We start from the raw sequence: 25,129 nt of genomic DNA, 5'->3' as shown, positions 1-25,129 counted from the left end.
AGACTGTGAGTTGGGTGGTTTTGCAGGCACAGTCTTCCTTTAGACTAGAGCATCCTCTGCAAGGACAGGGAGCACAGGCAGCAAAAGTCAAGGCAGAAACAGCACAGAACATAACACGAGAGGTCTGCTACAGACCCCTGTGTTCTCAGGTCTTCTGGGACCACTGGATTAGCCCCTCTTTTCTTCTTCAACAGAAATGTGCACTTGTCCACAGCACCACATCCTTGTCCATGTGGGTGAAGTGCAACTTTGGCTCAGTTCTGTCTGGGTGCCATCTGAGTTACTATGACAAAGAGCCTGTCAGAACCACCCCCCAAAGGCCCCAGAAGGGAGGGTAGGCTCAGTTCAATCTGGGTACCTCTGTCTCAGTGCCTCAGAAAGCATGCCCCTAGGGCTGGGGTGCAGCCCAGTGATCAAGCACTTGCCTTGCATGCACAGGCCCCGGGTACTATCCATAGCATGGCCAGCAGAAAGGGGGGAGGAAGGGTCATGCCACATCTGTGCCTCTACAGATACACCAGAATCATCACGAGTGGCAATTTGAGAGTGCCACCCCAAGGACCCCCACATCCTGAGTCCACAATGCCAAGATGAATGCACGGCTACCTATACAGACATATATCCAGGCCCAAAAAAGAACTCAATGCAGACAAAAGGAAGGGCAGTGCTATAGTTTGGATCTTTTTTTTTTTTTTTTTTTTTAAAGGGAGAGACAGAGAGAGAGAGAATTTTTTTTTTTAATATTTATTTTTTAGTTATCGGTGGACACAACATCTTTGTTTTGTATGTGGTGCTGAGGATCGAACCCGGGTCGCACACATGCCAGGCGAGCGCGCTACCGCTTGAGCCACATCCCCAGCCCTATAGTTTGGATCTTAAATGTCCCCTGAAAGAGCTCTGTTAAGGGCATGGACCTCAGTGTGACACTACATGCAGGGGTGTGGAACCTTTAGAGGCAGGGTCCATTAGGAGGTCCTTAGGTCACTGGGGGCATGCTCTTGAAGAGGACTGTAGGATCTTAGTCTCTTCCTTTTCCTCTCCTTTGCTTCTAGGCAATGACATAAGTGGTTTCACTCCATCACAGGCTCCCACCATGATGTGCTGCCTCGCCTCAGGCCCAAAACAACAGGGCCAATCATTGGAGACTGGAACCTATAAAACTATGAACCAAGATAAACCTTTTCTCTTGGTAAGTTGATTATCTCAGGTATTTGTTACAGTGAGAGAAAGCTCACTAAAGCAAGTGATCTACACATAGACACATCCAGGCCATTAAAAAAACCCAACACAGTATGGCTTGACCTGCTCAGGAATGCAAAGTACTTTAAACCAGAGTCCAATGGGACTGGGAAGAATAAGACAGAGAACTCCACTATGGTCACTGACGACAAAGCCCCCAAAGTCTCTGTATATCTCAATGTTCCCGCTGGTCAGCATGATGGGAAGCAGAAGGTCTCAATGAGAGCAAAGCTTCACTCAGGCCATGTATGATGCTGACTCAGCGCCACTGACCTGACCTGTGGACAGCACCCTATTCCACCCAAATCACTCCACACCTGCCCATGCTGTTTCCCACCATCCCTGTAGTCAGGTGCCACATTCACCTCATCCTCCTCCTTTTCATCCCTCAGGGATCCTCATCAGATAAGAGCCCCATGGCCTCAGCAGGCCCCACTGCCTGGCAAGAGCCTACACACAGAAGGCCTAGACTTCCTTCCTAAGATATCAGCAGCATTTCAGGCTGCAGAGCTTATGCAGAACAAGGCATTTTGCAGGTGCTCAAAATGTACATGGGAACTCGGGCTTCAGGGGAAGCTCAGAGCTCTGCACCCAGATCCAATGGAAACATCACAAAGGAAAGTGTAGAGAACAAGAAAGACCACCGATGCCCTGCAACCTCGCAGACAGCCCTGTGCCTGCCATTTAAATGATCATTTCATTTCACAGTTGTTAGTACAAACCTGTTCCCCGATATGTCTGAACAACGGACTCTTCTTGAAGGACAGCCTGCTCCACAGCACCAGCTTTCCACAGTGTGCACAGTGGCCAGCCACCCTCCAACCCCTGCTGCACCTCCCACCTGTCTCAGAAGGACCAGAACTTGATTCCCAGGCAGAACAATGCAGGGCTCAGGAGGCAGGGGACCTGGGCACCAGGTCTGGGAGGTTCAACAGCAAGGGAACATGTGCTCTGGCCAGGCAGGACAGCATGGGAAGCTGGGACAGGCAGGACAGCGTGAGCAGGACTTGTAGTTTCTGATGCAAGCGATGGGATGTCATGAGGAAGGACACCATGGCTCAGGGCCCTGTGATCCAGGGTGACCCTCACAGCCTCAAGGCTTAAGGGAAAAGCCAGGCCTAAACACACCTGCCCGAGACACTAGCCCTCTAAAGGCCACACGTCATCTGGAAGCTACCTGGGCACAGCCTGTGCTCAGCTGGCTTCAACTTTCTGTCAACTGCAACCACCACCACCACCACCACCCGCCACACACAGCTTCTCTGAGTGAACTGACCCTTTCTCATGCTGGGTTCCAAGGCTCTCTGTGTTTTCCTGGGGAAGAGAGGTCTTAGGACCCTGCGGCTGACAAGGAAGAGCCAACAAGTGGCAGGACCCAGCAGGTGCCTGCTGAGGCAAAACCAACTTGGACACCTGAAATGCCACTGCACCTCCAATACAATCCCCTGGGAATCATCACAGCCTCCAGGAGCTAAATCCTTTCACCATCTGGCTTTAGATTTTATTATCTCAATTTAAAAAGAGACACAGTAGAAGAACCCTATCTTCGAAACGTGGAGGAAAGACCCAGAAAGAGCTTAGGGCGCCAGGAACAAAACAAGAAGTATAAAGCAATTCCAGGGCAGAAACTCGCCCTGCAGAACGCACAACTGTCTGGGCCACAGGAAGGGTCTCTCCTGGAAAGCTTCTCTTCCTTGTTCCACCCTGCCACCACGCCTGTTCAGGGTGTAGTACAAGCAAGGGGACAGCCCCATCCCAGCCTGCCCAACTCAACCTGAATAAAAAAGCCATGGTCTGTCTTTCCCCTCTCGAAGCCATCAGCACATCAGGGTGGCCACCAATATCACGAGAACAGGCACCCAAACTTCACAAGGGGCAAAGAAGCAGATGGGCTGCCTCCCTGGGGCTCCCCTTGTTCTGCTGCCCACTGGGAGATGAGGGCTCCAGCCTGTACCACGCCTAACATATGAGCACCCGTCTCTCTCTCCCAACACCAGTGAATGCCTGCTGTATACATACACCAAGGCTCTGAAGACAAGGCCTACCTTTCAATCCCAAACAGCTAAAAGGACAGCACTTAAAGAAAGCCAACCAAACAGAAAGCAGCAAGCAGCCAGTTCTACCACAGGAGAACAGGCTGACCTTTAAGGTGCCTGAGCCCATGAGGAGCTGTCGACTAGCTCAAGAGGCCCTCAATTCCGGGGCTCCTGGGTGTGGGGATGAGCCCATTACAGACAAGGGGCCTGAGGGTCCCTCCCTCACTATTTTGTGGGCTTGACAGGAAAAGCTCACAGTTAAGGACTTTTAACTTTAAGAAGAGAGAGCCCAAAAGAAAAGCAGGGGAAGGGGCCACAAGCACCCAGGAGTCGAACATTTCTTTCCTCTTTTTCTGATTCTGAGCCTCAAAGAAAACCAAGCCAAGACCAGTGATAAAGGGCCAAGACACCTGACAGCTCACCCACCTTCCCAAGTACCAACAGAGCTCCTTGCACTAATCAACCCAAAGCCCTGGTAATTATGTACCATGAACACACAAATCAGGGTAACGACAGGATCCCGGTGGGTCAATTAGCTCCTTCCTTAGAAGGAGACCACGCACTCCCCCTTGCTGTCCTTCTAATTGGTCTCGCACATCAGGGAAGCAGGTCCCCAAAACCTGACATCTGGCCAGGCTACAAATGTTTGGGGAAAATGTCCAGGTCAGCACTTGGAGGTTCTCCACTGACTCCTGGTGACGGGTCAGCAGTTTCAGGTGGTCACAGCTGCCAGGCTTCAGAGCTGACATAGACCTCCTGCTCTCCATCCCCCTACACCATCAACCTCCACACCCTCCTGGGTTCCCAGCAAGCCCCATGCACCTTACAGGTATGATGCCCACCAGCGGATCTGAAAGAAGGCCAGGCTCAGGCACAAAGGGACAGGGCCAGGAGCCAAACCACAGAGGTATCTTGGCCACAGGCAAATTGTTCTCTCTGTAAAGCGGGGACTTGACTACAAAGGGACCCGAAGCTCGCTCCATGCCTTTTATTTTTTTGAAAGAAAGAGAGAGACAGAGAGAGAGAGAATTTTAATATTTATTTATTGTTTTTTAAATTTTCGGCGGACACATTTTTGTTTGTACGTGGTGCTGAGGATCGAACCCAGCGTCGCGCGCATGCTAGGCGAGCACACTACCGCTTGAGCCACATCCCCAGCCCCACTCCATGCCTATTTAATAAGGCTCTTCTCTCAATAAGAATCGCTAAATCAAATTTTTAAAAAGCCAAGCCACTGAAGATGCCTGCTCATCTCACTTTGTTGTGACTTGCTCCGAATCTGCTAGAACCTTCGAAAGCACATTACCCCAATTAAGCAATGAGACTCACATATGATGATTGAAATGTACAGCAGTTTTGAAGGGCAATTTGGCACGAGCTATCAATTTCAAATGTGCATATGTTTTGAACTAAAAATTCTGCTTTTAAGAATTCATCCAACCAACACAGCGCTGCTGATTGGGGAAAAACTGGAAACAACCTTACTGTCTCTCAACAGAGAACTGAAGGTAATAAGAGTCCATTCATACTATGGAATCCTGGGTAGCTCCAAAATACAAAAACTAGGTGAAAAACAGATGCACAACAAAACAGAAAAAGCCCCACCTAAAAAGAAGGAATGCACAAACAGCAAGCTGAACCTGCGCAGGCTTCTAGAAAGACAGACAAGAAAGTTATCAGGCGTTACCTGGAAGATGCACAGGGAAACTGTCCCTTCTACTGTTGTGTGATTGGCACCCGTGAACATTAGAACACAATGTCCCAGGGCTAGGAAGCTGGCAAGGACAGCCAGCCTTGGTTGAGCTCCCCTGGTGGAGGTGACGGATGAAGACCAGGCCACACTACTCATTTTAGCCACTCACATTTGCCACATGACTGTTTTTGATTTTAGGCAATCATGCAAAATTGCCTTTCTGCAGCCGACGCCTGGACTCCACATTGCCACTACTCATCCAATGCCACTTCCAGAGCACTAGTGCCCTAAGCCCCAAAGACCCAGACAGACTGAGGAAACCTGACACGAAAGGCCCCCCAGGAGGTTCAGGCTGCCATGGCCTTCAACAAGCTAAGGGACAGACTCTTTCCCAAAACAAGGCTGACTCTAAACAGCAGCTCCATCTTCTCTCTAGTCCAGTCCAAGTAACCCCCAAAGGCTTTCCAACATACAAATCAGCTTCTTCAAGATCTCTTTTATACCCATTTTAAAGCTACAGCACCGCAAGTCCTGACTTACACATGCCCAAGTAGCCAGCACCTCCCTCACGCTAGAGTATTCCCAGCACCCTAAGACTCCCTGTGTACTCAAGAGAAATCTGGCCTGCTTCCGGTCACTAAAGGTCAGCGTTGCCCTTTCTAACACTGTAAGTAAATGCAGTCGTACAGTCCAAGCTTAAGTTCCTTCTATCAGCCAGAGGCTCACACATGCTTCTGCGCTCCTCACTATTGGGTGGCCTTCCACTGTGTGGGCAGCCCATGGTACACTCTCCTCTCTCCTACCAACAGTCGGGACAAAGCTCCTAGGACATCCTTGTACAAGCCTTCGCGAAGCCATGTTTTCATTTCTTTTGGGTAAATATCTAAAAGTAAAATCGCTGGGTCATGTTCTAATTGTAAAAAATGCTGCCAAAACATTTCCAAAATGGTTGTACCATCTCCTAGTTCCAAAAGCAACGTTCACAAGGTCTGGCTGTTCCCCATCACTGCCGACGGCTGGGAGGGCCAGTGTTTCTAATTTTGGGCAGACTGTTGGGTACATAGTGGTATTTCAACATGAGTAATTTGTATTCCCCTAATGACAAATGATGCTGAGCGTCTTCTCACTGTCCTTATTTACCATGCATATATCTTCTCATGTAAAGCATCTGTTCAAACTCTTTGGCCCTTTTTAATCTGGTCATCTTATAGATTCATAAGTATTATTTATATGTTCTGGATACGAGTCTTCTGTTGGGTACACGTATTGCAAATATTTTCTCCTAGTCCATGATCTGCTTTTTTACTTTCTTGTGTGTTTTGAGAGGTTTTTAAATTTTAATGAAGTCTAATTTATCGAATTTTTTCATGTATAATTCATGCTCTGTATGTCCTAAGAACTCTGCCAAACACAAGCTTCCAGAAGTTCTAGCTTTAATGCATAGGTATGTGCCCCACTTTGAGTTAAATCCTGTGTTCAGTGTGAGGTGAGTGTTCAGGCTCACACCACATCCAAACACAGACACACTATTGTTCTACAATCATTTGTTGAAAACATTATTGTTCTCCCACAAAATTCTTTTTTTTTATTTGAACCAGGAATGGAACCCATGGGCACCTAACCACTAAGCCACACCCCCAGCCCTTTTTTGTATTTTACTTAGAGACAGGTCTCACTGAGTTGCTTACGGCCTCACTAAGTTGCTGAAGCTGGCGTTGAACACACAATCCTCCTGCCTCAGCCTCCTCAGTCACAGTGATTACAGGTGTGCACCAGAGCCTGGCACCTCCCACTAAATTTTTTTACACTTTCCACAAAAATCTACTGATACTGCATTCTAGAATTATTTCTGAATTTTCCAATCTGTTCCACTGAGTTACCAATACCATACTCTCTTAACACACTACATTTGTAGCTGGCCTTGAAATTGGCCAATATAAGCCCTCTACCTTTTTTTGAAATTGTTACAGCTAGTCTAGGTCCTGAATGTTTTGATATGAATTTTAGAAATCAGTTTGTTGAGACTGTGCTGAATACAAAGATTAATTCAAGAGAACCTCCATCTTAACAATATTGGCTCTTCTAATACAAACATGATCACTCCCTGATGCTGTGGAACATATTTGGTCTTTCTCACTGTCTCCTGACTTACAGTTCCTAAAACCCTTGAAATCTCCAGAGGGATAATGGTCCTTTGTAAGCTAATGAGAAAGCTGGCCACAGGCTGCCCTAGGAAACTTCAGGATGAGGCACTTCACCAGAAAGAGCAAGGCAGGATGTCAGGCTGGTACTCACCCTCCACAAATGAGAGAGCAGCAGGTTGTTGGCCACAATGGTCAATGATACCATCGATTATGCCTATGGAGGAAGGCCCCCAAAAAACCAAAATGATAGCATCCAGAACTTCTGGACAGCTGCACACCTGAAGGTTCCTTAGCCTTTTACCTGGGAGAATCTGACACTAACTCCAAGTAGACAGTGTCTGAACTGAACTGCGGCCACACACTGGTGTCCATGGAGGACAGCTTGCTGTGTGGAAAACCACAGCTGGTGTAGGAGTGCTGTGCTGAGAGCACAGGGAGTTTATTTTTTCCTCTTATAGTTTCTCTCCATTTCCCTATATTATTAGGTCATCTTTAATTACTGTCAGCTGCATCTTATGGGTTCCAGAGTACAGATCTTAAAACATTTTGTTAAATTTATCCCTAAGTATTTTACATGTAGATTGTTTGTTTTGCAGTGCTGAGGATGGAACCCTGGGCCTTCTACATGCTAGGCAAGTGCTCTACCACTGAGCTACAACCGCAGTGCCCTCCTCTACCCATCAAACCTGTGACTGCCTAGGCTGGCCTCAAACCTGTGGTCCTCTTGCCTCAGCCTCTGGAGTAGATGAGATTATAGGTATGCACCATGGGTTCTGATGTTATTGTAAACAGTACAACACAAACAGTATTTCCAATGGTTTGCTGCTAGTACACAGAAATATAATCTATTTTTGTATATTGTTCCTTCATTCTATGACCCTCTTAACCTCTCTAATTGGTCCAGGTACTTTTTTGAGGGGCAGGAGTGATACAGGAGATTGAACCCAGGGGTGCTTTTACCTCTGAGCTAAACCTCCAGAGTTTTTGTTTGTTTGTTTGTTTGTTTGAGAAAGGGTCTCACTAAATTGCTGAGAATGGCCTTGAACTTGCAACCCTCCTGCCTCAGCCTCCCTCTGCCTGGCCCTAGATACTTTTTTATTCACTCCTCAAGACTTCTGACATAAATAATTATGTTGTCTCCAAATGGAGACAGTTTCATTTGTTCTATCCAGCCTGTCTAACCTTTTCTTTCTCTTACCTGATTGCACAGCGAGGACATTCAGTACAATGACAGCTCTGCCTCGTCCCCAATGTCAGGGCAGTGGTCAGTCTATCAATATTATATTCATTGTTGTTTTTAATAGATGGCTTTTATCTGCTTATGGAATCTCCCCTCTTTTCCTAGCTGGCTGAGAGTTTCAATCATAATTGTTAAATTTTCACAAATACTCTGTTCATCTTGAAATGTGTCAACAGGATTATTCTATTAAAATAATTTATTAATTGATCCTATTCAAATCATTTTCTAAAAAGTAGCACCCTTGCGTTCCTGGGATGGACTCTACTCCATCTTTCCTACCAGCCCGTCTCCACGATTCCATCATGGCCCCAGGCAGTCCTTCCTGGTCACCACCTCCAACTGCGCACTTTCCATACTTCAAGTCATTCCCTAGACAGACAGAGCTCTTGAAAGACCAAGTTCATCATGTCGCCATCCCGCACTGTGCTGAATCCTTCAGTAAACTCTCAAAGCCCCTCAGGATGAGGATACCATGCTTACATGCTTCCTAGCACCAATGCTCTCCATCCCTGCCAGGTCACAGGGCCCTGTCACCCCATGCCACAGCATCACACACACACTGCCATTCCCTCTCTCCCTGGGACTCTCAGGAAGCCTAATCTGCACCTAGCCCATGTGACCCTGTGCAATGGATACATCATCACATGACAGACACAGTACCTCAGCCCAAAGTGTCTTCCTCATGGTTTGTGCCAAAAGACCCACCCCAGCCAACTCATCCAACTCACCCAACCATCTCTCCTAATATGCCTGGGCTTTATTTATCTTACTTTATTTCATTTTATTTTTGTAGTTGTAGATAGACAGCATGCCTTTATTTATTTATTTTTATGTGGTGCTAAGGATTGACCCCAGTGCCTCACACATGCAAGGCAAGCGCTCTGTCACTGAGCTACAGCCCCAGTCCCAGCCCTGGCCTTCTCAGACATAAAAAATCCCAAACTGGGAAGGTGATCACTGTCACATTGTAGAGAACTTGATGTTAAGCCAGAGTCTGAAGCCACACATCCCCTGACAACCTCAGGAAAGCCAGACCTCAGTTCTCAGAAGAGCACCCACACTGATAGTACCTGCTTTCAGCACCAGAAGTACACAGACCCCAGAGGGCTCAAGACCCCTAGAGAGAGACTCATCAAGGACAGGGCAGGCACTTGACAGGCAAGAGCTGCTGCCTGCCCCCCCACCCACCCCAGAAAAGGCAGAAACTGGGACCTGGTCAGTCAGACCCCTGGTGTTAATGAAAAAGTCTCTATGGGAGGGCAAATGGCCCAAGGACAGGCTGCAAAGGGTGCCCACAAGGCTCGGAGAGGAAAGTCAGATCACCAAGGGGGTAGTGCCACCTAGTGGTGGCTGGAACCCATAGAGCCAGAGACAAACGCCCCAAAATCATGGCAGAGCCTCAGTCTAAATATCAGAGATCGGGCTGGGGATGTGGCTCAAGCGGTAGCGCGCTCGCCTGACGTGCGTGTGGCCCGGGTTCGAACCTCAGCACCACATACAAACAAAGATGTTGTGTCCGCCAAAATAAATAAATAAATATTTAAAAATAAATAAATAAATAAATAAATATCAGAGATCAAAACCCACTCCCACATAGTCTTCCTCAGTGACAGCTGGCTGACCTTCTCAGGTCCCTGGATGGACTTCAGGTGGTGGGTCCCTAAACTGGTACTGAGTCGTGTGTCTGCACAAATGTGTAAACATGCAAATATGCAACTGCTCCTGCAAAGACCCCAAGTCAGAGCACTGGGCTTCAACTGTTCCCTGCTCCCCTGGTGCCCATTCCCGACACCAGCTTCAATCTCATGAATTACAAAGCTCTGCCGAATCACCCACCCTACAAAGAAAGCCCTAATTACTGCCCAAAACCTGCTTCCCCAGAAAAGAAAAAAAGCCAAAATCCTCAGCATGGCAGTTCTCAAGGTCACCCCAATATTAAGTCCAGCCTTTGGGGATGCTGACCTACTAGGTCTGAGCTTAGCCCAGGAATCTACTTTCTCCAAACTCCGGATGATTTTTTTTTTTTTTTTTTTTTTTTTTAACATAGGGTCTCACTATGCTGCCCAGGCTGGCCTCAAATTCTGGGGTTCAAGAGATCCTGCTGCCTTAGCCTCCCGAGTAATGGACTACAGGTATTCATCACCACATCCAGTTTAAGTGGAGAAATTATTCTCTTCTTTTTTGGTGCTAAGGATCGATCCCAACACCTCATGCATGCTAACGGCACTTTCTAACACTGAATTGCACCTCAGGGCCCAAGCTCTAGGTGACTCTGATGAAGGGCCTCATCTAATGCAGCTGATCTGTATGCCATACCTACAGGACAAGCATAACCATGGAGCTCAAATCACCTGAGCTCAAAGCCTGCCTCAAGAGGGTGGGTGGCAGTGGGGGGCGGGGGGGGTGCGCAGGAATGTAAGCAAGTAGCACAGAGGCTTCCAAGATACCAGGCCCCCACAGCAGCCCAAAGAGAACCAGGCACAATACATGAAGCAGGAGAAAGACCTGCCCTTCACAGATGCCCCCCAGCAAGGGAACCTCAGGAGCCCAAGGGTCCACCACAGTAAGGATGGCACCCCTCTGCCTTCCAAAAGGACAGTAACACCTTGAGGCATGTCCTAAGGATGCGATTTGGCTCTACTTCACAAGCACTGAGTGGGAGAAGTACTGTGCTCATTTTCAGCCATGATAAGAGGGGCCTAGAGTGGTGTGGCCCCTGGTAAGGGTCTCACTAGCTAAGGGGCAAAGGTCAGATCCCCTTGCCCTAGATGGGGACACACAGTGCCTGCAGTGCCCACTCCTTCTTCCTGCCCAGCCCCAGGATGCCAACAGGCACCACCGCCAGGGACTTGGGACAGCAGGAAGAACAACAACATAGCATGTGGCCTCCCAAGAACCAGCCCGCCCTCATGCCAGCCACAAAACAGGGTCCCCAGACAGAAGGGATGGGTCCAAATGGTTCAAGGAGAAGCTGGACATTCCAACCTGGACAGAGAAGTTGGTGCCATTCTAGTCAGAATGGCAGCCGGCCACATCAGTTCCACGTATCTGACTGATGCTAGAAGCTGCTGGCAGACCTCTCCAACAGAGTCAATCAGGCACAAGGGGCTTCTTATCTCCCTTACAAGAAATGTAAGAAATGGAGATGTGTCATGTGATCAGAGAAGCTCCAAGACCCATTTGGATACCTAGCAAGTTCAGAGAACAGAGGAAACAAACAGCATCAGCCCTGCTGGGCCAACTCTCCATGAGCCCAGATTCTGCAGGTGGAGTTCAAGAGGAAACAGCAGCCTGGTCTGTCCTCTGTGACTTCTCAAGACAAAAAGAAAATCAAGAGGCATTGTCAAGGAACAGAACTGAAGCCAACATTGCCAATCAGAAGGTGGCAGATTCCAGAGCCAGCAGTCGATGTATAATTATAGCAAAGGACAGCTTAGTAAGTCTCAATCCTCACTTTCCCAGAGCAATAGGAAAGACACCAGGAAACTGCAAGTTTTACAATCCCCTGAGCAAATAAAACAAAAGGTTCCTTAAACTTCACAGGCCTGTGTTCTGGGGTCCAATGGCTCATTCAAAAGGATCAATCCACACTCTCCCTGAGACTTGGAGCACATCGGGAACTGAGAAGGGGGAGCTGGACCAAGGATGGGAGGCAATCAATCTGCAAAGGGCCACAGCAGCTAACAGGCAGAGGACCACAAAGCCAGTGCTATATTAGATGAGCAGTGGTACCCAGAAAGACGGGAAAGACAGATGGGACTGGTAACAGGAACAGCTCTGCCCTTTGTATGTGTCAGAACATGATGGCCAGCAGCTCCAACATGCAGCCCATTCTGAATCCCTCCACCCACCCACTGGCAATGAGCTTGGCACAGACTAGTTACAGAGGCTGCTCCAGGGGCCCGAGTAGGACAACATCCACTATCATGGCTTAACCCTAAATCCAGTTCATCCCCAACCTCTCAGGTTACAGTCACACAAAAGAAATTATTTCTCCCAAAAGCAATTACTTCCTGGGCATGTACAGAGTTCTCTAACAAAGTCTGACAATGCAAGGCGATTGGACAGCTGCTCCTGCTCTGCTCAAGGACATCTGATTTTCAATGAAGGCATTACTGAGACTTAGACAGGAAGAGTCCATCAGTCCCCTTTCCCTCCCACTGTGAAATGCCTCACTAAACACAGGCAGGGTGGGTCCAAAGCTCCTACGCCTACCTGGAAAGGGCTCTGAACAAAGAGACAGGGCTGCCTTGTCAATATAGAAGCCAACTACCCAGAGAGGTAGGGATGGGGGACAGCGCCCACCTACCTGAGGTCCAAGCCCATGGTGTGGTCCAGATTCTCCCAGCTTTGCAGCTTCGCCAGCAGCCTCTGAAAAACAGGTATAGGCAGGTCTCCTATCACCATGTGTCAGACAACTGGCACAAAAACACCATGACACAGACACTAAACCCCCGATCTTAGGGAAGGATCTGCCCTTATCTCTGAGCTCAGATGTGTGGCTGCTCCAAGGATGCACCAAAGCAATCAGGCTATTATTCCCAGCTGCTGAAGCTACGCAGCACACAGCTCATTCCTTCCTGGACCTGTATATCCAAGTGTGAATCCAGCAAGCTATAAGGAACATGAGGGTGCAAAGGTTTTGCAGTCTCTTGTGCCCAGGGTGCAGATCTGGGCAGCTGAACCCTAAGGACACACCACTCCCCTCTCCCAAGTACCTCTCAGGATGCCAAGCCCCAGACAGATGGACTCAGTCTAACAGACAAATTTTCCCCAATCCTATGGCAGACTAGGACCAGCAAGCCCCATGAGAATGGGCCTGTTCAATGCTGGCCCAAAGCCCAGAAAGTTGCCCTTCTGGAATTGAAGCAATTGAAGGAAGGACCACTTGGATTTGACCTCCTGTCACCTCCTCCCATAACCAGCAGAGTACTACTACAAACCATTCATTTGAGTATTTCCAGATCTCCTCTATGTACCAAGCACATGCTTGGTTATTAACTTTCCTACAGCCAGTGCTGGTCAAGTTACTATGCACCAGGCCCTGCTCTGAACACTTGACATGAGGCAGACACTGTCACTATTCCTCACTCTGCAGATGAAGAGACAAACAGGTTAAGGAACTGGCCCAGAGTCAAAGAGCCAGCAAGCATCCACAGCAGGACTTCAAACTACAGGCAATGTGATTCTAAACCCCCAAATCTTAAAACAATTTCAAAAATAACTATGTCCAGAGAAAAAGAGAAGAGCAGTTGGCTGACAGTCGTCTTTCCAATACACTGCTACAGAAGCTACCTCTGAGGAGGAGCCGCCCTGGAAGGCCCCACTGATGGCAAACAGCCGCAGCAGCTGCTCAGAGGGCTCTGTGGCCCCAAATGGCTCTAAGCTGTCTTGAAGCTCCAAAAAAGGACAAAGAGTTCTCCCCAGATCAGGAAGTGGCCAGTGTAATTCAGGGCGGCCAAAGATGGTTAAGATGGTTGGAACAGTGGCGTGGAGCATGTCAGACAAACCAGGGTAGAACAGCAACAGAGTGACTGAGAAGCAGTAAAAAGGACAAAAACTCCAGGCAGGAGCTAGGAATCCTCAGCTCTGGTCCAAACTCACTGGACACTGACCCTCCATTTCCTCCTCCAACCACAAGGTGACTTTCCAATACTGTACAGCAATGGCATTTTCCCACATAGCGTCACTGGTAAGTTACAATGACAGATCAGAAGAAAACACCCAGCATGGCTCTCCATCATGTCCTCACATGTAGGCACCGTGTGCCATTTCCTTGCTGGCACACCCTCTGTGCCAGTCCTCTACAGCCCTGAGTTAAAATGCATAAACTCAGTGGCTTCAACACAGTTTCCTACAATACTTAAGCCCAAAATCCCACTTAGTTCTCACTGAGCTAAAATTCAGGTGTGGGCCAGCTGCATTCCTTCTAGGGGCTCCCAAGAGAATTCATCTATTGTCTTTTCCAGCTTCTAGGGCTGCCCACACCTGCTGCCTCTACCCTCATAGCTGGCAATGGCAGGCAGGTCTTCCTCTCCTACTTCCTTGAGACCATGCAGCCCACCTGACAACCAGGATTCTCCCCCACTGCAGGTCAGCTGATTAGCAGATTCAACCTTGTCACACGCATTCATAGGTTCTGGGATTAGGACATGGACCCCTTGAAGGCCATTGTTCTTCCTACCACACCACCATGACAATAAATACATTACAGGTAACCAGCTATTGCACAAGATGGAAATGGCCAGAGTCCTCTGGAGAGGGCTAAGGACAGTCCCATAGGCACGGCTTGCCCACTTGAACCCTTACCTCCTTCTCCAGTTCTAAGTCAACCAGAGTTTCCTGCATCTTCTCCTGGCGGCCCAGCCTCCTCTGAAGCCCCTCCAGCTCCTCTGTGAGCAGCCCGTTGGTCTCCCTCATCTCCCTGCAAGGCCAGAAACTGTCACTCCCACAGCCACATATACAGGGGACAAACCCACCCCATGAACCCAGTCACATCTGGAAGCGGCTGGGCCTCATCCCAGCTCCTCACCGCAGGTGCGCATTGTCCTCCCGCAGCCGCTTCAGCTCCCGCTCCATCCTGGGAAGCCGTAGCAGCTCAGACTTCATGCTCCGCACCACGGCAGCATCCTGCTCCTGCAGGCACAGTTTCTGCTCCAGGTCCTGATGGAGGCAGGCAGAGAGGAAGAAAGGAAAGAAGAGTGAGCAGCCAGGGGACACCTAGGAAACGCAAGTCTCATCTAAGCGAGAAGCCAGTCTGAAAAGGCACATGTGGTGGCTTCGGCCTGCAGGACACTCTGGAGAGAGCAGAAGGATGGGGCAGTGAGATAGCAGTGGCACTCAGGGGGAGGAGGAAAAGCAAGTGGTGCTCAGAGGGCTGCATGACACTACAATGGGGGACACACGTCAGGGTGCATCTGTTCAGAATGTGGCCCCCAAGGGTGAACCCCAATGTAGCCTGTGGACTAGGTGATGAGGAGTCAATGCAGCTTAGTCAACTGTGGCAATGATCCACTTTGAAGCGGGTGCTAACTGAGGGGAGATGATGGTGGGAGACAAGGGGTCTGGAAATCCTCTGTATATTCTCTTCCATTTGGCTGTGAACCTAAAACTTTTCTAAAAAATAAAGTCTACTCATAGGAACCACAAAGTTCCTCTGCTAAGTTGTCCCAGTACCAGAACCTCGGCAATCTCCCTGGATTAGGCCCCAACCCCAGATCCCTCCTGAGATTGCACCTGATGTGACTCTGGCTGTGTCCTCTTCAGCCACCTCTAGCCCTGCCCACTTGTGCCAGCATCCATCCACACCACATAAATGCATCCATCCATCTGGTTCCTCCCAGACTGATTTATCCAGAAGGAACCACTGGCACACCTGGCCCAAAGACACTCAGCAAGGACATAACGTTCTCATTACATGAAGTCACTTCTGCACCAGCAGCACTCCTGCAGCAACTGAGTCCATTTCACCTGCAAGAACAGACTTCTTTGCAACATCTGTTACCTTAGGACTCAACAGAAGCACACTGGCATTTAGTGACAATCACCAAACAGGCTGAGTACAAAACTATATCCAAATTGGTCTATCAATAAGTGCCACTAAAGCCAAGCACAGCGGTGCATGCCTATAATCCCAGCCACTCAAGAGGCTGAGGCATGGGCTGGGGATGTGGCTCAAGCGGTAGCGCGCTCGTCTGGCATGTGTGCGGCCCGGGTTCGATCCTCAGCACCACATACCAACAAAGATGTTGTGTCTGCCAATAACTAAAAAAATAAATAAATATTTTTTTAAAAAAAAGAGGCTGAGGCAGGATGACCGCAAGTTCAAAGCCAGCCTCAGCAATTTAGTGAGGTGCTAAGCAACTCAGTAAGACCCTGTCTCTAAATAAAATACAAAATAGGGCAGGGGATGTTGCTCAGTGGTCAAGTGCCTGAGTTCAATCCCTACTACCCCGCAAAACAAAAACAAAAAAAATAATAATAAGTGGCACAGAGTCCAGCTCTGTAAGGGGCTAAGTCAAGTGGCAGAGGCAGAGTGACACAGAATACAAATCAGGCAAGCAAAGACTGAGAGGTGGGCTAAGGGTCATAGAAGGAAGAACAATGTTCAGGAGAAACTAACCAAGAAGGCGAGTTGTAGGGGGCGAGTGGGGGTGCTAAGCAGGCTGGCAGTCAAGGAGAGCAGGAGCAAAGCGCACAACCTGCCCAAGCAGGCACAGTGGGAAGCTGTAGGGAGCCATGGCCACGGGTCTCTTGAAGGGCCTGGTTGTTACTCCAAAGGCAACAAGAGGCCTTGGAAGGGATCTCAAGGCATCATCTTTCTGGCAACACCCTCCACAGTGAAACATGTGGCCTGAGCTCCCATCAGATGGACCTGGCTTGGAGACCCATTTCAGTGACTCTCCAGTATGTGACTGTGGGCAGGGTTTCAACTTTTGTAGGTCTACTTTGTACCATCTCCAATGTCACTTTTTTCCTTGTGTTTCTAGTGGGCCTTTCTTCACTAGGACACAAGCTTCCTGGGAGCAGAAATGGTTATTTCACTCACCTTGGCCTCCTGGCAGCCAGCACAGTACCTAGAAGATGGGACAGTGGCTAACATCCACTGAGGGCACCTTCAGCTCAGAAAGGCCTGCAAATAGTGGGTGGCAGAAGGGCTAAGACCACCCCTGAGATGCCTGCAGGATATACACAAGATTGACACAGAGCAACCCACCTTAATCTTCTGTTCTTGGTCTGTTCTTGCTTCTTGGCTAGCCTGAAGTTCCTGAATTTTCTGATTAGCTTCCTGACATTTCCTGTTCAGAGAAGAGTGCATGACATGAAGGAACACCTTGAGAATACTCTCAGCCTAAGCTCCTGGCACAGACAAGGCCACTACAAGGGTACACCCAGATCCTGGAGTAGCCCCTGCAGTGGCTCTCATCCGGATGGTGCCGTGGATGAACATCGGCCACCAACAGCACCCCACAGTTCTCCACACACTGCTCACCAGACCCGATGCAACCACAGAAAGGACCCACTCAGACCTGATCACCCCCCTCCCCAAGAAGCAAAAAACTCAGATTACAGCTGATAAGGAAAGGGTCAACTCCTCAGGAGAGAACCCAAAGCCTCCTGACCACACCATCCTCCAGATTTTCCCACATCTATCTTGCTTACTATGTCCCCCAAACCTAAAATGTCCTTTCCCATCCACAGCCCACACAAACTCAAGGGACGTCTTGCATGTTCTTCAAAACCTAGCTCAGCATAAGATCTTCTCTGGAAGCCTGCTTTGAAAAGGTGTGCCACCCTAAGAAGGAGGAGCTGCTGCCCTCATCCTGGCTCAAAAACATTTAAAACACCCCTTATCCTAGCACTCAGAATCCCAGTTTCAGAGGCCTTGTGTCAATCCCTCCTGCAGCCTGCGGTGAGAAAAGCATCCAGGGCCTGGCACAGACACAGAGGCAAAGCCCCGCATCCCCAAGCTCCTTCCCCCTCACCTGAGCTGCAGGTCAAGCTGCTCCTTCAGCTCCTGCTTCTCAGACTCCAAGCGCTTCACCTGCACCTCCTGGTCCATCACACTCCATTGCAGCTCTGAGACACGACCCTTTAACACACTGATGGTCTGAAAGGAGAGGGGATTCCAGGTGAATCATGGATGCAGACGTAACTTCCCGGCAACTTACAGTGAAAGGAAGAGTCATCATCTTCTGCCTGTTACCATGGGGTGGGAACAGAGCCCACCCCTGGGGAGCCTACACCTGGGTAGATGAGACAGACACTCTCAGAAGTATTGCAGGCCAGAACCCTGGGTCATAGTCCCCACAAGCTGACAGACAGATCTGGGTTACAACCAGGCTCTCAAGGAAAGCTAGTCCTGGGACTCCCAGAGCAAAGCTGCCACTAGCCAGAATGGGCCTAGCCTCTCAGGCCTGGTGGCCTCTATACCCATTACCCTAGGCCCACAGTGTCCCTATACCATGCATCCACCTTAGCCTTCCTCCACTCTTTAGCTCTCATTATGCTCTCAACCCAGAATTCTTCCTCTAACCATCCTCACACCACAATTCCAACCATCAATAAGGATTCAGCACTCCCAGGCCAGCAAGCTGGGTTAGAACCAGCTAGGTTGGCTACAGTACTCAGAAAGAGACAGTCCCAGAGCAAAACCAGCAGGGCCCATCCAGCAGCCTCCAGGAGGGACAAGTCCACCTGACACCACAGAATAGCCATGTGAAGGAACCACCACTCTTTGCTCTGACATCACCTCATCCACCACCAACTCCTTCCTGAGGGAAAGAGCATGCTGGTCAAGCCAACACAAAAAACCAGCCCTGTTCCTTGCCATGCAAACTAACACAGCCTAAATTCCACCCTAGGGAGCCCACACAGAGGGCAAGATGGTGGGTTCAGCAACCTCACCACAGTAAGTCACACTGGGTAGAACTGTAGGGGGCAAGGGGCCTCCCCAGGTGGCATCCTCTGCAGAGAAGCCACAGCACTCCTTTCCTTTTCCTGAGAACTGCACCCAACCCAGGACCCAGGGAAACACACTGGTGCTATTCAAAGCATGACCCTCTGGGAGACAAACATGGAGCACCCCATACTCAATAATCTGTATGGTTCACTTTATCACAAGAGTGAGCACCACAGTGGGACTCAAAAAACAACAGAGGTGCCAGACATGGTGGCTAACGCCTATAATCAGAGCAACTCAGGAAGCTGAGACAGAAGGATCAAAAGTTCAAGGCCAGCCTCAGCAATTTAGCAAGGCCTAAACAAGTGAGACCCAGTCTCAAAATAAAAAATAAAAAGAGCTAGGGATGCCCTAAGGTTAAACCCCCATACCAAAAAAAAAAAAAAAGAAAGAAATGGAGATATTAAAAACACATCCACTTGGGGCTGGGGATGTGGCTCAAGCGGTAGCGCGCTCGCCTGGCATGCGTGCGGCCCGGGTTCGATCCTCAGCACCACATACAAACAAAGATGTTGTGTCCGCCGAGAACTAAAAAATAAATATTAAAAAATTCTCTCTCTTTCTCCCTCCCCCACTCTCTCTCTCTCCCACTCTCTCTTAAAAAAAAAACAAACACATCCACTGGGCTGGGGTTGTGGCTCCATTGTAAAGTGCTTGCCTAGCATGTGTGAGGCACTGGGTTTGATTCTTAGCACCACATATAAATAAAATAAAGATCCATCAACAACTAAATATATATATTTAAATATATATATTTTAAAAACATGCACACACACATATCCATCAATGGAATGCTGAGTTAAGTAAACACGCACTGAGCACTAAGCACTACACCAGAGCCAGCCTGCCCTGATGGAGGACAAACATCCTGGGGAAAGTCAGACCATCAGCAAGTAAACAGATGAAACGGAGAACTTCAGAGTGGCAAGTAACATAAACTGGGGCACTGTGATAGGAGAATGCAGTCAACGGGGAAGACCTATGACTTTGAACTGAGTGATGAGAGAGGGCTTCTCTGAGGACATGGCCCCACTCACGACCACCTCTTCTACCCTTCACTGAAGTATATGTATAGCTCCCTTTGGCCACAGAACAGCGACACGGCCCAAAATGCAGATCCCAGGGCCCCAGAAAGCCCGCTTCTCCGGAAGCAGGAGCCAGCTTCTCCGGAAGCTGATCACGCCTCCTCTCCTGCCAACACTCGCTTCAGAAGACAGATGTGGGAACAACCTTAACATGCTCCCCAGTGCTGCCAAGGCAAAAATAACCTGCAACCCACTCCTGAGGATCTATCAAGTGGAGAAAGCCACACGGAGACAGAATACCAATGATACGACACGGTGTCCCCGCGCTCAGGCGGTTCTCATCTGTTTCCTCTCGGCATCTGTGATCTTGAACACCACAGAAGAGGGACAAGGAAGGTCAGAGGAGTCCAGTACCCACCAGCACTAATGCTCAGGCTGTCTCTACAACACACATAGCAGTCCCTGGGACTACAGTTCATATACATCCTGGTTCAAAGGCAGTCTCTGATGCTGAGAGATGCTAAAAGACTTTGCTGATAATCAAAGAAATGCAAATCCAGAGGCACCTACTTACATCTTCTGGAAAAAAAGAAAAAAAAGTATTTCCAGAACATACCACCATCTACAAACAGGGAAAGCTACAGCAATACTAGATACTCCATGGTGGCTATCAACACAACCCAGCAACTAGCAACAACCACCACAGAGCTGTGACTGGGTCTGCCACCCTATTCCTTGGGTCTGTCCAAACAAAACATAACAGAAATAAACAGACTGCATGCACAAAACTGCTTGTCAGGGGGCTATCAGGGCAAACACAATGAAACCAAACACTGGAAAAAAGGACAAAAATGGATTAGCCAACCACTAAAATTCATATTTACAAAGAACAAAAAAGGGCTCCACTTACTAATTGAAAATCACAGAATGGAAAATTAATTTATTTACTCTGATTATGACCATGCAAAATCTGCAGGTGCACATGTGAGGAGCATAGTTTAAAGGATGCCTCATTGCTACTAGGTGAAGTTGGGAGGTCACTTGTTCTTTTCCCTTGGAAAATGGCTGAAGGCAAGAAAGCAAACCCCAGGGCCTGCATGCAGGCCCGTGTTTACCTCGCTGGCTGTGGCCAGGCCATCCTCCTTCTCCCGCAGCTGCTGGCTGGCAGCGTCCAGGCTCTGTTTGCACAGCTTATGGCGCTCCAGTTGCTCTTGCATCTTCTCCTCGGCCTCAGCCTCCCGCTCCTGAAGCTGCCGAATACGCGCCAGGAGCTCCTGGTTGCGGTCAACCTCACGCTACGGAGAAGGAAGAGCATGGCCAGAGTGAGTTGAAATCCCAAAGGAGTATCAGGACAAGGACACTCCAGTCCTGACTTAGGCCATTCAGGCCCACAGAATAGCCAGACAGAACCATCAGCCAAATCCCCAGCAAAACCAGGTGAAAACCTGGGACTGGGATGGCAGTGTCAGTGCTTCTGCCACGGTAGCATAACAGCTCCCAATGAAAGAAACCAGGGCCCTTGGAGGGCACTCAGCATGGATGACACCACACACTCATTACACTGACTGCTCAGTGATGAGCAGGGATGAGATGGAGCATGGAAAATGTAAAATTCAGAATCGACCTTGGAAAAAAGCTGAGCTTTTGCAGCACCAGCAGATCTTGTCAAACTGCACTCAGGCCATCATTAAAATGAGTCTGCACTTCCCAACGAGCCAATGACTGGAGCAGGGACAGGTGGAAGTCAGCCTGCAAACGGAACCATTTACAGGGGAGCTAGATCTGCCACAAGTATATATATGGTCACACGGCCCTTCAAAGACACCACATATCATTACCCTCAGGGAGGCCATGTTGCTTATGCTGGTGAGGAAGGGACAGAACTAGGACACATGCCATTGTGACAACTCATGAGGGCCTGACGGGTTCACCTTCAGACTCTGAAAAAGGACCAGATAGTAGGAACCAGATCCCAAGAAGCAAGATGGTGAGTGCCACCCACCCAGCACCCTGCCTTCTAGCTCAACCAGCCTGATTCAGCAGGAAGCTGCTAGCACCAGCTCCCTCCTAGGACCACCAGGAACTTCCCCCAGGTCCTACTCAGAGTAAACGCTTATGCCACCCTTGCCTAGGACATTCCAGCCCAAAACCAAGGAAAGGTTTAATAAAAGCACACACATAGGGCTGAAGCTTTCTGGAAAGAAGGCCAATCTCCACCACAAGGGGACTCAAGGGGATGCAACTTCAAGTGCAGTCTCAAAATAGCCAGGGGACCCTTTTGCAAGGCAGAACAAGAATCTTCCATTAGGGGACTTGGAGGTGTAGCTCAGTGGTAGAGCACATGAGTTCTACATGGGCCTGATCCCAGCCCCCAAAAATAAAGAAACTGCTCTGTCAGCCCAGCGCCCTCCCACACATCACTACTGCACTGCCAGTCAAACACAGATGAGAAGCCCAGGTAGGCTTTCAGACCCTAGGTTTTACCACCTAATCAGTATTTTCAGGAAGAGGAGTGCCTGTCCTCCACACCCACCTACCAGCAACCTGGCAGCCCCTGAAAAAAACAACATAGAAGCCAAGACTCCAGGGACAATCTGAAAACGACTAATTGCCATGGCTCCCGGGGACCCCTCAGCATGTCTGTGGTCATGAAAAGCTTCTCAAGTTCCTAAGTTTGTCACTGTGTGCCCCTGAGCTTTAACAAACTCTGCTACAACTCCTCATTCAAATGCTCTTAGGTACCCACAAGGCACCACCAACTGTGCCAGACATTGGAGATCCAGGGCAGCTACACAGGCCCTACCTTCAAGGGATTTTTCCCAGAGAAACTCCAATAGTTCCAGGGCCCATCCTTTTGCCTGAGAGCCAGGACCATTTCCATTAGCACTGCATTTCATACAGTCCAAGGGCCCCTGGTATTGTCTGTCCACTCAACAAATAGCACTTCAAAGTCTTGGCTCATGAGCTCAGACAGCACACCAAGGCAGGAATCTACATTCCTGGCTCTAACAGTCCAACTTGCATTACACCCTGGAGGAGATCTACACAGGGACAGGAAACTGTGAGCACATGTATACACAGCAAGTGGGGGCCAGAAAAGAAAGGGAGGAAGGCCTGAGAGATTCCCTGGTCTGTGGCACTGCCTGAATCTTGGCAGCCTTTCCACAACTGATCAGCACTTAGTGAAAACCTGGCAAAGGACTGTTAATCAAAGCGATGCCGACAGAAGGTTCCTGGACTGAGCCTTCCTGGAGTTGCAAGGCTGCACTTTCCTGCTGTCCTGGGAAGCCAAGAGCAAGCATAGCAGCAAGAGCAGGGCACTTTCCTGAGGCCCTACAACCTCCCTGGTGAGACAATTCATGCAATTCAGTAATGTTCTAAGCCTGTCACCCCTTCACCACTTGGTAGATCTGCCAGATCTGCATTCCAATTTCTCCAGAGAAAAGAGGAAACCAAGACACCCAGCAGATTTGTTGGCACTATGGCCTCACTGAGCAGTAAACACAGCCAGAGAATCCCCACTTTGTGGCGGTCCCCGTATCAAGCCACCCTTCTCCAGCACAGCTAACATGGACCCACCATAGGTATCCTCAGAGGAACAACCTGGCAATCCCCATGCAGAGTGCCTCAGTTTGCCCTGGCTGGTTCCTGACTTCTTACAGCCTGGTAAGCATGTACCCAGCCTGTTGTCCCCAGAGGCTGATTGGACAAACCCTGCCCACCTGGACCCACCTCGTAGTTCCTGGCGCTGGTGTTGGCTGCCCGCTCCAGCTCCACTCGAGCCCTCTTGTGACTCAGCTCCATCTGCATTTTCTCCCGCTCCACCTGGATGAGGTAGGACTTCGAACGGATCTGCTCTGCTCTTTCCTCCAACTGAGAAGGTCGTACCCAAAGAGAAAGAAAATCCTCAGCAGCCACGTCAAACAAGGCAAGTTGATCAGCTCAACGTACCCCAAGTGCCACTCCAGCAAGGTCTTGGTCCCCAGGTGGGAAGTGGGTGAGAGGCAACAAGCAAGGAAAGATTAAGAGAATCAGAAGGAGATGCATTTTTAAGATGACAGTGGGTGAGCTTGTTCTAGGAAAGAAGGTGTGTTCATTTTCTACAGTTGTATAATAAACTGCCACAAACGTGACAGCTAAAAACACCACTCATTAACAGGCGGTGGGCTCTGCAGATCAGAAGTGCAGACATGTGGCTGGGTTCTCTGATCAAGGTCTCTTAAGACTAAAATTAAGGCAGTTGGCAGGAACCCCTGGCTAGCCCACTAGTGAAAGACAAGATCCACTTCTCAGCTGGCTGTCAGTACCTGGAAGCTGCCCACCCCCCTCACCACATGCCCTATTCCCTCCCCTGCTGAGTCCAACTCTTCTGACTCTAACATCTGGACTCAATCTTTTTAAGGGGCTCATGTGATTAGATCAGAAACCCAGGGAACCTCCCCAACTTAAGGTCCACTGATTGATTGGCAACCTTAATTAGATCTTCAAAATCCCACTGCAACAACACCAAGTTAGCATTCAATTGAGTAACCAGAAGGTTAGAGTCTACGATGGGGCCAGAATTTGGGGGCTACTTTAGAAGTAGGCCCACAAGAGATAAGTACTTGCAGGTGATTCAAGCCTCAAAGGGCCCCAGAGGACACGCCAACAGTCTCTCAGAGTCACTGTTTTCACTGGGACCAAAGCCTTGCTGCCTGGTACCTCCTAAACACTTAACCTGCACAGACCCTTGAGCTGAATCAGAATCACTTTTAGACACATTCTCAGGAGGCTCACACACACATTAAAGTCTGTAAACCACTGGGCTAGCATGGTCTCCTACGGGGGCAATCTTGCCCCAGGGGACACTTAGCACTGTCTGGAGACACTTCTGATTGTTACAGAATGGCAATAGTAGTGCTACTGCCCACCGATACACAAGGGCAGAAGCCTAGGATTGTTGCTAAACATCTGACAGTGCCCAGGAAAGTTCTGCAAAAAAAAAAGTGCCCAGCCCCATGCCAACAGTGCCCACAGGGTGAGGGCCCTGGCTAAAGCAATGCTCCTCCCCTGGCCCTCCCACCTGGGTTCTTTATTCTTATTACATTTCACCTCATTGTAACTCTGACCTGTTGATATTTGGAGGTTCCTAAGCCCATTCTTCGTACTCACTAACCTTCTCATTCTTAACTCTGTCTCAGAAAGTCAGAACCTCTCCATCTATAGGGATGTCACCACACAGGGACCAAGGGCACCATACTTGCCCGCCGGCTATGTGTCAAGAACAACTTAAAACTTTCCTTTGTGTTTA

General features: G+C 49.2%; 1 protein-coding gene across 2 annotated transcripts in view; it reads right to left on the bottom strand.

Annotated features, from left to right (window-relative positions):
* The window catches only part of Mad1l1 (mitotic arrest deficient 1 like 1), a 356,486-nt gene that overhangs the window by 326,423 nt on the left and 4,934 nt on the right, over nt 1-25,129 (bottom strand). For both annotated transcript variants that reach the window (XM_076840079.1, XM_076840080.1), the window contains exons 3-9: nt 23,572-23,712; nt 20,955-21,134; nt 17,838-17,962; nt 17,069-17,150; nt 14,885-15,015; nt 14,662-14,776; nt 12,662-12,723 (exon numbers count right to left, since the gene is read on the bottom strand). In XM_076840079.1, coding sequence (XP_076696194.1) covers nt 12,662-12,723; nt 14,662-14,776; nt 14,885-15,015; nt 17,069-17,150; nt 17,838-17,962; nt 20,955-21,134; nt 23,572-23,712 — 836 coding nt within the window. The remainder of the gene's footprint in view (nt 1-12,661; nt 12,724-14,661; nt 14,777-14,884; nt 15,016-17,068; nt 17,151-17,837; nt 17,963-20,954; nt 21,135-23,571; nt 23,713-25,129) is intronic.

The sequence above is a fragment of the Callospermophilus lateralis genome, chromosome 19 (genome assembly GCF_048772815.1).
Source record: "Callospermophilus lateralis isolate mCalLat2 chromosome 19, mCalLat2.hap1, whole genome shotgun sequence".
In the NCBI taxonomy this organism is placed as follows: Eukaryota; Metazoa; Chordata; class Mammalia; order Rodentia; family Sciuridae; genus Callospermophilus; species Callospermophilus lateralis.
Note: the sequence above shows the minus strand (reverse complement) of the source record. Positions and strands in the feature narration are given on the sequence as shown.